General features: G+C 39.9%; 1 protein-coding gene across 1 annotated transcript in view; it reads right to left on the reverse strand.

The window, feature by feature from the left end:
- Positions 1 to 779: 779 nt before the first annotated feature.
- Positions 780 to 14441, reverse strand: part of Usp13 (ubiquitin specific peptidase 13) — a 126051-nt gene continuing 112389 nt past the window's right edge. The window contains 2 exon segments of the mRNA XM_048347066.1: positions 780 to 4832; positions 6955 to 7039. Of these exon segments, the coding sequence (XP_048203023.1) occupies positions 4739 to 4832; positions 6955 to 7039 (179 nt within the window). The 3' untranslated portion in view covers positions 780 to 4738.

Raw genomic sequence — 14441 nt, forward strand, 5'->3', positions numbered from 1 at the left:
TTTTTTTTATTTTTTTAATTTTTCAGTAACCATATTAAAAACAAATTACAAATGATAAAATTAATTTGATCCTTATTTCATTTGATCAATCCATCCAACGTTACCTATTATCAATATAAACCTTGATAAAAGTAGTTCTTTTATGGTGTGAAGCCTTTGAGAGGGAGTGTGTATGTTATATGCATAGCACAATCTCAGTTTGGAGAGGCCAAATTCCAAGTGGTCACTTGTGGTCTCCACATAGAGCAGCGCAGGCTGGAGAATCCACAGTGCACTGTTTCAGGACCATTTGCCCGGGGGCAGTAGTCTTATACAATAGGGAAAGAACCAGAATCATGTCCTATCGCCTAGAATTTTTTTAACCTAAAAGGAAAATATTATTTTTTCATCTAATCCCCATCCTCTGCCAGCTCCTCTCAGATATCTTGGACTGGGGATGAGATTTTGCAAACTACAGGATGACAAAAGTGTCCGTTTAAGAAGAGACAGCTTTGCCAGCACTTAATTGGGGATCCTAATTAGCTATGTCAGAATCCAAATTTTAAAATATTCTGAAAATGTTACAGATTTAAGTTAAAGAAGTTTTGAGGCTATTCCAAGAGGGTGAGGTTGGTTTGTTTGTTTGCCAGTCCTGGGCTTGAACTCTGGGCCTGGGCCCTGACCCTGAGCTTCTTTTGCCCAAGGCCAGTGCTCTACCACTTGAGCCACAATGCCACTTCCAGCTTTTTGAGTAGTATTTTGGAGATAAGAGACTCACAGAGTTTCCTGCCCAGGCTGGCTTCAAACCATGATCCTCAGATCTCAGCCTCCTGAGTACCTAGGATTATAGCCTATTATGGGTTAGGATTATAGCCTATTAGGATTATAGGATTATGACCCACCAGCATCCAGCTCCAAGAGGATGTTTTCAATGGATGTTTTTATTTAGTTTGAATGTGGGTGTTTTAAATGGATGTTTAGTTTGGTTTGAGTTTAGTTTTGAGGGGAACTGTAGCAAAGTACTTCCTTGTAGACTGGAAAGCTGAAAATCTCAAGTATGAGAAGAAAGTAGGATGATTACTAAAGAAAGTCAAAACAAGTAGGGCAGGGACAGAAATGGGGTGAGGGCACAAAAATGACACAAGTCCCACACTGGGTGTATAAGCTAAACCTCTCAACAAGCCCTGTAATTTATATGTCTTGTTCTTGAAAAAAAATCACAGGAATAATAATAATTTTTTTAAAAACAACAGAAGTGGATATCAGGGCAGGAAAGAACTTCTGAGTTTATCTGGTCTAACTTACTTAAATATTTTTATTTTGTTTTGATGTGTCAGTACTAGGATTGTGCTCTACCACCTGAGCCATACTTCAACGCTTGTCACTTTCAGGTTATTTTTTCATATACAGTCTTGAGTTTTAGACCAAGGTGGCCTCAGACTACCTAGCCAGCCTATCTGTTCCAACCAGCTGAGATTATAAGTATGTACCATGAAGCCAGTTTATCTCTCAAAATGGTATCATGCTAACTTTTTGCCTAGAGGCGCCTCCAACCTCAGTCTTCCCAATCTCTTCTGCCTAGCTGGGATTACAGGTGTGGACCACTTTGCTCATCTGACCCATTCATTTCAAACAAAGAAGCTAAGAAATATAAAGTGACAGCCCCAACACAGAGGGCACAGCTGAGGTGTTCTCCTTACAACTACAGGTAAAACTGTGGCCCAGGTGCGGGGAATAAATAATGTAGTGAGCCCAAAGTGAGAAACAGAGAAATGGCAGATACATTCTCCTACAGGTTCAAGAAAACAGGCTAGTCAATTTCAAAACACCAAGGTAACACTGAAATAAAATGTGATTAAAACATGATTCTCCTCATAGTCTTTTCTGCATACTTCTTTTTTCTTTTCAAAGAAAATTCCCATCTCAGCCAAACTGGATTTCTGATTCATTACTTGGATTTTCAGACAAATGGACAAAATAAAAACTGATATATTACATTTTCCAAAGGTACCTTCTTTGATATCTACACAATGTATATGAAAAGATATTTACAGGAAGAAAGAGCTGTCTTTCCCACAGACACCTACATACAGAGGGTTTCACGTGATAACAGCACACCTCACACAGAAGGCCCCTAATAGGCTGATACACTGACACAAAACAGCCATTACTCCAGGTGCCACCACAGGAAGCTCACCCCCACACATGTCAAATTAGCTGGTACATTTCAGATAGATCTTCAAGGAAGTCCTCCTCTATACACGTTATATTAGGAGACACATACAGACACATTTTTAAGCAAGAAAGAAAGCCATTGATTGCTCCAGTTTTTCCCAACTGTTGATCTGAAAGAAAGAATAACACATATAGAAAACTTCACCTTGTAGAAATAGCCCTTGGTTTTTTGAGGCAGAAAAAAGGCAGCCATGATATGGTTTCTTACAATATAGTTAGGCATCAAAAGGGCTAAATTTGTTTTTCCTACCTAGTGAAATCAAATCATTTATAGCCCCTAATCTTAAATGTAGGTTTTACACCATTGATTTTTCCAAAATTTTGTTATAAAAATGTTTTTTGTTCAAAATACACATGCTATCTATGTTCACATTTCAATTCATCCCCTCCTCCCCAGGACTTCTTCTCTTCCCAGAAAAAGATCTTTGCTTTGTTACATCATTGAAAAGAAGCTATTTTTGAAACATGTTTGGACTTGTTATTTGCTGATACTCAGCCCTCAGAGGACTGGATTTCATAAGGCTGCTTAGTGTGCGGATCTCCACAGGAGTCAGGGACTTCCAAGACAAAGTGAGACTGCCTGAAGCTCTCTGAGGCAACACCAGAAGGCAACACCAGTGGGTACAGTGTCATAGAGAATTCTACACCATGAGCTCCCTCCTTTTGTCAATCTCATTTGTTCCCAAATTGAAGAAAGCATCAAATGAAGAGATGGCCAGGACTACATTCTACTGGGGTCCACCATGGCACCGACCTTCTCTCTAAAGGCTCATCCTCTCAGCTCTTACTGTAGCCTCAGAGCAAAACCGGGAAGAGATGGGAGGCGTCCACACACCCCTGTGCAGATGAGTAGAGTGAGGCATGGGGAGATGAGGGAGGGGCTCAAGGTCCACAGCCCATTAGGGGTAGCACCCAGGTCTCTGGGCTCTGTGTCCCCTGCTCACATGGCATACATGAGCTGGGAAATAGTGGCCCTTATCACAGCTGGGACCCTGAGTGTTCAGAACTCACCACATCCTAATCCAATATGTCTGCATTATTTCATCCAATGAGTACTGCTTCATCAACTATAGTTTCTGGAAAAATCCTTCAACCAAACCAATATATGTTAAATAGACAGCAATAAAGTGGTTTTTGTTGTTTTTTTTTTTCATTTGAATAATCTGAAATAGAAACTTCAGAGGCTAGAATTTTTGTAAAGTGGAAGAAAAATTATAGAATACTATCATTCCATTTTCTTAAATCACATTTAAAACCAATCTAATCCCAGGTTGCAACTGAAATATACAAATAATCAAAATGGAAAGGATGATTTTTAACAATGTCATCAAAGTTTTTTCACATCTGAAATTCTTAAGAGAGCCCCAAATCATACTGTGGGTGACAGGAGAAAAGCTCCAGGATAAATCAGAAAGTGAGAAGCCAAAAACAGGGCAGAGATGATCGCAGAAAAAAATGTAGAAATCGAAGCAAGGAGAGCAGATAAGACAAAATGATGGCCAAATCATTTTAACATGATTCCAGGGGGTTGTGTGATATGCAAATAAAAGATCAATGGAGCTCAAGTAGTAGAATGTCATCTTCAGTTGAAAAGGTTAACTATTCTACCTAAACATAAACACTGGATGTGTTGGGGAGCCAGCTGCTGGGAAAGAGAGAAGCCAACTACCTTCGGCAAAGTGTAGTACTAAGCTGCTGTGGGCATCTGGCCTTAATCCTCCAAGTAACACAAACCCCAGCGAGCCACACACTATGGGGTGACTCAGTGCTTTCCACTCCTTAAAATCCAAGCAGGGAACTAATTTTAAAACTGCTCCTGAGTTAGAGTTTTGTTGAAATATTTAATTTACTCGTCTTCTCCAGGTTCGCTTCATATCAACTAGTTAGCCTTTAAAAATCAATCCATCCCAGATTTTTCTAGTGAACTACCAAAGTTACACACTCACACTCACTCACACAAACATTCACACAATTGTATTATGAATTTTGATAATGATTTAAATTCAAAGGATCTTTCATTGAGGATGTCCTATTATACATAGACAGGTCAGAAATTACTGTGCATAATGAAAAAAACTATGCCACAAATAAAGCCCAGCTTAGAAGCTAATTTTCTTTATGAAACAAAAGTAGGCTTTCTATTTTGTGAGGTGAGGCCTCATCACTGGCCACATGAACTGATTTCTCTGAGGGCCACTACCTCTGACCCTCAAAGCAATACAGAGGGTGGGCGCACCCCCCATGATTTCTGATATGCTCAAGGTAGACATCACACCAGCAATGTGAATTTCTTTGTTTCTATGACCCTCTCCTTGAACATTTATAAAAAACTATCTACAGTAGAGTATCATCACTAACAGAAATGTTTCCAGTTCTAGTCCAATGAGCGTGCTATTTAAATTATAAATACCCTATGTATTCTTCCGATCTGTTCCAACTCTCTCTCTCTCTCTCTCTCTCTCTCTCTCTCTCAGCAAACTAAAAAGGTGTATGGCTTCTGCTCGCCAATTCGTGTGTCTGAGGTTTAGCTTGGTATCCTGCGGTAAAAGTAGATGTAACCCAGGTCTTTAGGAGGCCTTTCAGAGGCACAAACTTTGTGGTCATTGTAGATCACCCATCTGAAAATAAAAGATATAAGCGGTTGATGGATAATTTACAGAGAGAAGTTCCTGCATCACATGAAGCAATCAAACTTAATCAACACAGTTTATGATAACCAAACTCACAAATAGAATGTTTATGAGAAATTATTGCTGCTTTTGGATTGAGCGCCATTAAAAAGCAGTTCGTAAAACATAACTGGGATTGTGGGGGCTGGTCACGCAATTGAGCTCCTTGCCTAGCAATGCAAGGCCCTGAGTTTAAATGTTAATTAATCAGTTAGTTAATTTTGCAACTATATCTGGGTACTCCAAATATTTTAAGCCTTACATTATGTATTCCTTTTGTAGAAATTCAGGAACAGCTTAAAAAATGGAGCAAAAAATTCTACACAACAATGTCTATATAAATTCAAGTATAGAACTAGCTAAAACTTAAAGTCTATAATGAACTAAAATCTTTTCAAAGAATATCTGAAGTAAGAAAAATGTAAGGTATTTGTGAAAACATAATATCAATCACAAAAGAATATGAAGATCAGGTTTAAAATGTTTATGTGTCCTGAACATACTGTAAAATTTTAGAACAGTTGTAAATACATATTTGTTACATGTACATAGAGGTACATTCTCCTCCAAGAAGACTAATAAAACAAAGAAAATAGATCAAAATGTGGACAGTGGTTATCTTTAGGTTTCAGAATAAATGATCTTTCACTGTTTGCATACTACACACTAATTTGATACCATTACTCATCATTTTTTGAATTATAATTTAAGCCACTGTTCATTTTTAAAGTACCTTTAAAAGAAATATCATGCAGTGCAACAAAAAGAAGCCAAATACAAGTTGCTGTATCCAATAATTATACCAACCAAATCAAGAGATAAATCTTAATTCAGAAGATGGGTGGAATTGGGGGAGATAGGGAAAAAACATGAAATAAGTGACACTACACCAGGTGTATGATACTCATAAAATGGACATGTTGAATCGAAACCCCTTTATACAACTACGTAAACAAAGTAAAAGAAAAAAACAAGACAAACAAAAAGAATACAATTGAGCCTGAGTAAAGTGGACAACTCCGGAGGGGAAGGAAGCCAAGCTCATACACGGCTCTGGCATCCCCATAGCTGAACACCAGCCTGAAGCAGGTGTGCCCCATGCCACCCTCACGCAGGAACTGCAGAAGAGGCTCCCAGGAAGAAGGACCTGGGGACAGGGGAAACCGTCCATGCTGGAACCATCTCCTTCCCACTTTGCTGAACAAAAAGATTCTACTCAAAAAGCCAAGAAGCCAACTGCAAGGCTGCCAATTCAGCCACACAATGAAGGTTTAAGGTGGGCAGATAAAACACAGGTGACCATGAACTTGAAATTTCCTATGAGCAACCAAAAGCCACACAGAGACTTGTCCTCATAATCTCAAGATTTTGAGAGGCAAAGACCAAGAAGACTGAGTGAGGTTTGAGGTCAATGCAGGCAAAATGTTTGCAAAATAATAATAATAATAATAATGCCAATCTCAAACAAACAAACCACACACTGTGGTATATATTTATTATTCCAGCTACAAAGAGAAATCACAGTTGAAAAAATAACTCAAGTTTTTTGCTGGAGGCATTGTTCAAGAGGTAGAATGCATGCCTAGTAAGCATGAAGCCCTGTATTCAAACTCTAGTAGCACCAAAAAAAAAAAATTGTTAGCATAAGTGTGCCCAATGTAATATTTGGAACATACAAAATTTGAAACACACCTCTACCAAAACAATTGTTTATATAAAATTTAAGTTCACTAGAACATGGAGTTTTGTTTGTTTCATTGGCTAACTCCTGTAGTCCTCTGGTGGTTCCAAATGCATTTATTCTACTGTGAGACAGAACTTGAATTTGAGAAGGTGTCTTGGTATGACGGTTAAGAGTGGCTTTGAACACCAGCTCTGACCCAACTATTTTCCAACCAGTGACAAACTAAATAGCTCTCTGAGTCTTGGGGCCTAGAAGTTTATGATGGTTTTGAGAAGATACCTCTCCCTATAAGACAAAGAGGTAAGTATACAAAGCACCCAAAAGAGTTGCTGGCTAAAGTAGTGGTTCAATAAACCATAGCTATCATTTACCTTCTGAAAGACTCACCTTCCCTCCTTCTTGATATGGCAAACATAATGCCCACTCATCGTAGAAGTTCCCATGTGGCTGATGAATGCAAATAATTCATACACTATGAAAGAGGAAACAATTCAGTTGATAGGCATTCTAGAAATCAAGAGTGCTTCTGATCAGAATTATAAACTAGCAATAGTATAATCCAATGACTATTTAAAATTGAAAGATGAAGTCTGTTTACCTTTCTATGTTGGTAACACACACACACACACACACACACACACACACACACACACACACAAACCCACCTACAAATTCATAGTAACAGAAGTGGGACATGAACTATCAAAGTACAGCTGGTGTTAAATTCAAATCTGGAAGGAGGTTTCAAATTCTCACATCCTGATATGGTGGCAAGTTTGTGGGTCTAAAACAGTAGATCAGGTCTATTAACTTCCAGATAGCATGATGGTAGACACACTGTTTCTAGGAGCTTCTTTCTACATTAGGGTAAAAAAAAAAATAGAACCCTCCCCCTCAAAAAACCTACATGTACTTTACAGGATTACATGAAACTTACATAAGCAATTCAAACTTAAATACCCAGCCAGGTGCTATTGGTTCATGCCAGGAATCCTATTCAGTAGGCTGAGATTTGAGGATCTAGGTTCAAAGCCAGACTGGACAGACAAATCCAAGAGACTTTCATCTCACATTAACTAGCAAAACACCAGAAACGGAGGTAGGCTTTAAATGGTTGTAGGCCCTGAATTCAAGCTCCACAGTGGCAGGGTAAAAAATAATACCCTAAAATACCTTAGAGAATTATAAGGGTTCACACAGAATGTCTGACTTATCAATAATTATAACCTAGGTGAGATCAAATTTCAGGTCTCATGTTTCCTGAACAAGGATATATATAGTCTATTAGTATGGTTGGTGTTTATTCTCTAACAAATGTCTCCTACCATCAAGCGCTCTGTTATCAGTTTCAGTTCTGTTATCGGTTTCAGTTATCAATTCAGGTTCCTTTAATTAAGTCTAGACCCACACAACACAACCATGACCATGGATTAGGGCCAATTCACTCAACCAACTGTTACAGATTATGCTTAGGTAGCACAAAAAATGAGAAGAAAAGAGGCTGGGAATATGGCCTAGTGGCAAGAGTGCTTGCCTGGTATACATGAAGCCCTGGGTTCGATTCCCCAGCACCACATATGTAGAAAATGGCCAGATGTGGCGCTGTGGCTCAAGTGGCAGAGTGCTAGCCTTGAGCAAAAAGAAGCCAGGGACAGTGCTCAGGCTCTGAGTCCAAGGCCTAGGACTGGCAAAAAAAAAAAAAAAAAAGAAAGAAAGAAAACACTTATAAACTCCTACAGTAATTTGTGAGTAGTGTTGATACCTGAATACAAGAAGAAAAAATGAACTTGTGGATTTTTTCTAATATTTAGTTTTAATTGAAAAAAAAAAAGTATTGGTTTGGACAGACCTTTCGGCTCACCCTCTCTCCCATTCCTTTTCTCTTTGCGTTTGACCCATTCTCATTCACTTACTCAGCTAGGCATCCCAGATCTTCAACTTATTCCTTTACCCTTCAACAGTACCATACACTGATAATCAGATTCTCCTTCCTTCCCCAAGTACTTGTCCCAGGACACAAGTCACGTAGCCAGCCAGATTTGGCTGCTTTGTTAGCATTTCTTCAATTCCCTAACCTTTGACGGTTGCTGACCTTTGGCTTGGATTTGAGAAGTTTCTTTTCCCTGTATTCTGTTATGTTTTCTCTGTGGGTGATCTTACCCAGGCTCCTGAGAGTAAAGGATATTGGTATTATAATTTCATTTCCAGAATGTGCACTGTTCACATATTGTGTAAAAATTGGCCAGGTATGATAACACATGCCTGTAATCCCAGCATTTGGGAGGCCTAGGCAGAAGAATCACAAGCTCAAGGCCAGTTTGAGATACACAGCAAGACTGCCTCAAAGAAACAAAACCAGTGATAAATGTATGTTGATCTTGCTTCCTACCACCATGTTGTACTCGGTTATTAATTCTAAGTCAATCAGTAGATGTAGGATTTTCTATATGTAAAATCATGTCATCTATAAAAATAATTTTACTTATTCCCTGATAAATCCAGATGTCTTTCGTTTCTTTTTCTGCCTAACTGCATTGGTCAGAATCTCATGTACAATGTTTAATCATGGTGGCAAGAGAGAGCATTCTTGTGTTGTTCCTAGTCTTTTGGGGAAAGCAAGTCATTTTTTTATATTAAGTGTCAGATAAGCTGTAAGTGTGGGGCTTTGCACTATATGTATGTATATATGTATGTGTGTATATATGTGCATATATACACACTGTTTTTTGTTTTGCTTGAACTCAGGGCCTGGGTGCTGTCCCTGAGCCTCTTTGTGCTCAAGGCAAGTGCTCTAACGCTTAAGCCACAGCACCACGTCCAGCTTTTATGAGTAGTTTATTGGAGAAAAGAGTCTCTTGGATCTTCCTGTCTAGTCTGGCTTTGAACTGCAATCCTCAAATCTCAGCCTCCTGAGTAGCTAAGATTACAAGCATGAGCCACTGGCACCCAGCTTACATAGTTGCACATATATGTGTATTTATCTATTTTGAAAGTAGCTACTAAACTAGGATAGACCTATCAGAGGCTCACAATAGCTCAACAGCTTTGTACATATGATTATATAAGATGAGGCTAAGCAAAATGAACTCCAAGAGATGGAAACAGGAGGATTTTATTGTTGTAGTTACATTTAATGTACTAGGTGAATTTCTTTTGGCATACCCCCCGTGGTCACTGTATATGATTTTGGTACACTGGATATTGTATATATGCTTATCTGAACTAGCAAAGGGAAAGAAAAATGAGAGAATGTGTAACAAATATGACAAGAAATGTATTCACTACCTTATTATGTAACAGTACCCCCTCTGTACATCACCTTGTCAATAAAATTTAATTAAAAAAAGAACTACTTACTACAGTATAAATTTTGGTATCAACTATTAAAATTCTTAAAACTATTTAACTAGAAATTAATCAGAGAAAATGGCCTTTCCCATCATTAGTGAAGTTTCTCTGTTGCTATCATACCAGATAAAAAAATAAAATCCAAAGTTAGGAATCAGACACCAAGTATAAAGAGGCATGTGTGACAGTTATTACGGTTGGCACTTATTTTTCAAAACAGTAACCCAGGAATCTTCCTTTGATGTTAAAAGACTCTACCTCTTCCTCGCTGAGCTAAAGAATTTGACCTCTTCCTCACTAAAGGCTAAAAGATTCTACCTCTTCCTCACTAAGTGCTAAAAGATTCGACCTCTTCCTCACTAAGAGCTAAAAGATTCAACCTCTTCCTCACTAAGTGCTAAAAGATTCTACCTCTTCCTCAATAAGGGCTAAAAGATTCGACCTCTTCCTCACTAAGTAGTAAAGTCTGAAGCCTTTTCTTAACTTCGGTGGGTTTTATAAGGTCTTCTGGAACAATTCTACATGAAATTGATGCAGACACTGAGCTGACCTCTATGGCTCTTTAAAAAATGAAGAGAGAACACAATATTCCAGGATTTCCACGCCCCCCCCCCCCGCAGCAACTGTTCCTCAAAACAATGACTTGAGCAATTCCACAGAGTATTTAGTGAGCACTTCTCACTAGAAGCCACGATCACAACAATGCACCATTGCTCAGACACCCACACATGTAATAGGTTGACAAAACAGGCTACCAAAAAAAGGGATAAATCCAGAACTTCCTAATATATCCACACCATTAGCAGGAATGTTTGCACCAGGAAGAAAACACCTTTTAAGATATGCCCAGGTCTGGTAAAAAATAAAAATTTCTGGACTTTAGCTCTCCCTACCAACCCCCTCCCCCCACTTGAACAGAAAGCTTGCTAACTCTTTCTTACTCTGATTTCTTCTACTTGGGGCTTCTCCATTCTCCCAGAGGTTGAGCTCTTCTCTTCTCTCAGATCATTAAGGCTCCATTTCATTTCTATTGTCTCCCAGCCAGAAGTTTTTACTCACCTATGGCCTCACCTTCACATGAGACTGTGCACAAGCCCAGTGAACAGTAGAGGGCTACAACTTCCACCCTCAGAGTGTGCTAACGAAACCATCTGAACAACAGCTCACAAAAAGTCATAATTCACACCACTTAATGCAACTGTAGACCTTAGACTACAACTGTCTCCTCAAACTGCAACCAGCTAATAATCATCAATCTATATGTTATGCTGTTTCAACCTCCAAATATCAAACACTTCCTCCAAATATAAGAGTTTTCAGTCATTCATACTTAAGTATGAATTAGATTACTCCAGAAATTAACTTCCTATCAACTTTCAATAGCAACAACGGAAAACAGAAAACAAAACAGAACCACCAGGAATTGCAACAAGTGCTAAAGTGGGATGAGAACTAGAATCAGGAAACTGATGTGGCTTTCAAGTAGACCACTGGGCTCAACTTCCTGGGAATAGCACTTCCAGCTCCCAGGAACTATTCTGGGTATCATTCCTCAGGAAGTTCAGCTTTCTGAAGACCCCAGCACTAAGCAAAAAGAACCTGTCTGTACCACCTTACTACAGAACTGCCAATGAGCTGTACCGCTACTGCAACACGGCTGAAGGAACCAAAGTAGGTTTTGAGTAATCACAGCTAATTGCATGTTAATTACACTGGCAATCAGTGAATTCTTTGGAAAAAATTAAATACTCATTAGTGTGATAAGGAAACAGAAATAAGTTTGCAATTTGTAGGAATCCAGAGAGGTCAGGGCAAAGGCTTTGATTTTCCACTGTTAAAAATCTTTTCAAAATTCAATAGTCAAATGCTGAGCCTAAAATGTGTAGGACACAACAATAAATAGCTTTAGGAAAGACAAATTTTATATCCATCCCAATACAACACATGGGACACAACAACTCACATGAAATAAGGAAAAAAGCAGAAAGGACATAGGTTCCATCTAAGACAGACTCAAGTTCCTTCCTGGTTCAGAAACACATAATAGGGACCCATCTCTCCCTAAGATGCTGGGACAGGACTTCAGCACTGTTAGAACACTTAACGAATGTTAAAGTACTGTTACTTACAAACCTTGCTTGTCCACACCCTTTTGAAAGTCAGTGCTTTCTTTCTACATGAAGTCCATTTCCTTTCAAGATGAAGTCTGGGACAAGTTGACTACTTACCCCATAGCTGTTAGACCCTTCTCCAGGGCCTCACTGCTTGAGGGAAGGCCTGCCCGTCAAGTAGCTGGACTGTTTTTGTTCAAGGTTATTTGGAACCCAAAGCAGTACTCCAACTCCAAAGAACCCTCTCCTAGCAAACAGATTCTGCCACACTTTTTTCGGCCACCAAATCCTCAATAAACCCCAGGAGATCCTGTAGTCACTTCCACTCGGGTCTAAGAAGCAACATCCCTTCCTTGGGTGACCCAGCAGAAGACCTGTAACCTATTCACACAACCCTTCACTTTGGGTTTGCCGTTATTTTGGGCAGACTTAAGGCTTGAACTCAGTACCTTGGTGCTGGCCCTTAGCTTATTCACTTTAGGCTGGTGCTCTACTACTTAAGCCATGGCTCCAGTTTCAGCTTTTGGTAGTTAACTGGAGATAAGAGTTTCATGCACCTTACTGCCTGAGCTGGCTTTGAACTGCAGTCCTCAGATCTCAGCCTCCTGAGTAGCTAGGATTACAAGCCACTAGCACCTGGCCACAGCTGCCATTTGTATAAGGAACTGCCATGCTTGCACCATGACTGGTGCACACCATCCACCTTTTCGTGAGGGGACTGCTATCACTAGTGCAGACACCCTGCTCACACTCTCTGGCTACATAATCAGGCTGCTCAACTTACTTGGTGAGCAGCTAGGAGACACTTCTATGCTGCCCATGGTGTTGCAATATTAGGTCCAGTGGCCAGCTATGCTCCCCTTAGATGAAGAGAGCAGCTAGGCTGGTACTTGACAAAGTAGCAGTGACGGGGTAGCAGCAAAACCAACAAGCAGTTCCTGTTACAGTGGGAATACTCAGCAGGCATGGCAGTGGCTAATGGTGGACCAGGGCCTACCCTAGCAACTGGATCATTAGCAGCTTGAGGTCAATCAAAACCAATCAGGCCTGGGAGGTGGAAAAAAGTTGCATTGTGGTTGGAGCAGGCTGCCAAATTTTCAAATTCAAACCAGGAGAGCTGTGACATACCCATACCTTAAGCATGAACCCTGAAGCAGAGAAGCCTGTGAGCAGCCCTGACTGTCAAAGGCCTTGGTCTGGTCCTGGGGTATAGAAGCTGTGGAGCTACAGGGCCAGCTGTCCCTGCCTACTGCCAAATGCCACTACTGCTGACACAATCTGCCAAGACCCAGAATACTGGGAGAACCTACCCACAACTTTTATCTGGTAGAGAAGAAGGACCCTAGCTAGCTATGACCTAAAAATTCACCTACTCTGTCACCACTTCTCATATAACTACCTATAAGGTGGGAGTCTACCTGTAAGCACTGGAAAAACAAAAACTACAAACAATGACAGCGACTACTTCATCAAGTGTTAAAGAGTTTCATGCATTAACATTACTTTCTCGTTAATTACCCCTTATCCAAATGCTTAGGATCAGAAATGTTTCAAATTGCTGAGTTTTCCTGTGTTTCATACTTCTACATACAGAATAAGATATGTTTCATCATGCCTCCCACACAAGAGGCAGAAGGTAATTTCATGCAATACTTCTAGATGTGCCTGTGTTTGCATTACAACTCATCCTATTATGTCAGCTATGGAATTTTCCACTTGTGGCCTCAGGTCAGCACACTAGTTTTCAAGTTTAAAGCATTTCAGATTTCAAATATTATGATGAGGGAAACTTAGCCTGAGGCAACTTTAAATTAATGTTTTTCTCTAAAAGGAGAATCTGATAAAAAGTGATTTTGAATCTCTATCCTGGTTGTAATCACATTTTTCTGGTTCACACAGATATCTGAGTATTTTCACTGCTGGTTAGCAGACCTGGGGTTCATCAGATCTGGTATGCTGAGGCTCTAATAACCATGGTCCCCTTCATACAGTGATAATAATTTAAAGGTGTGGTTCTCAAATATAAGTTGTCAGAATCACCCGGAGGACCTGTAAGAGTACTGATTACAGGGTCTTTCTCAGTCCCAAATTCAGCAGGTCTGAAGTGGGGCCCAATAATTTGTAGTTCTAGCAAGTTTTCAGGTGAAGTTGATTCTGTTGGTCCAGCCCACATTGAAGTAGTGCTTTCCCTTCTAGCTCACCTTTCCCTTCTGGCTCACCTGCTATGAAGGAAAGAATCTTCACCCTCAGATTCCCAGTGTAGGGTTGACAACCCAGGTCTGAGTGCATCTACCTCGGTGAGTGAGAGGACACAGCATAAGATAGTGTCTCTGACTCTCAGGGCCTTTCCTAACACTGTGTCATTATAACCCTGGTACTTGTGGCCATCCAATAACTTACTAGGTAGGGCTTGTC

Source organism: Perognathus longimembris, chromosome 5, assembly GCF_023159225.1.
Source record: "Perognathus longimembris pacificus isolate PPM17 chromosome 5, ASM2315922v1, whole genome shotgun sequence".
NCBI lineage: Eukaryota > Metazoa > Chordata > Mammalia > Rodentia > Heteromyidae > Perognathus > Perognathus longimembris.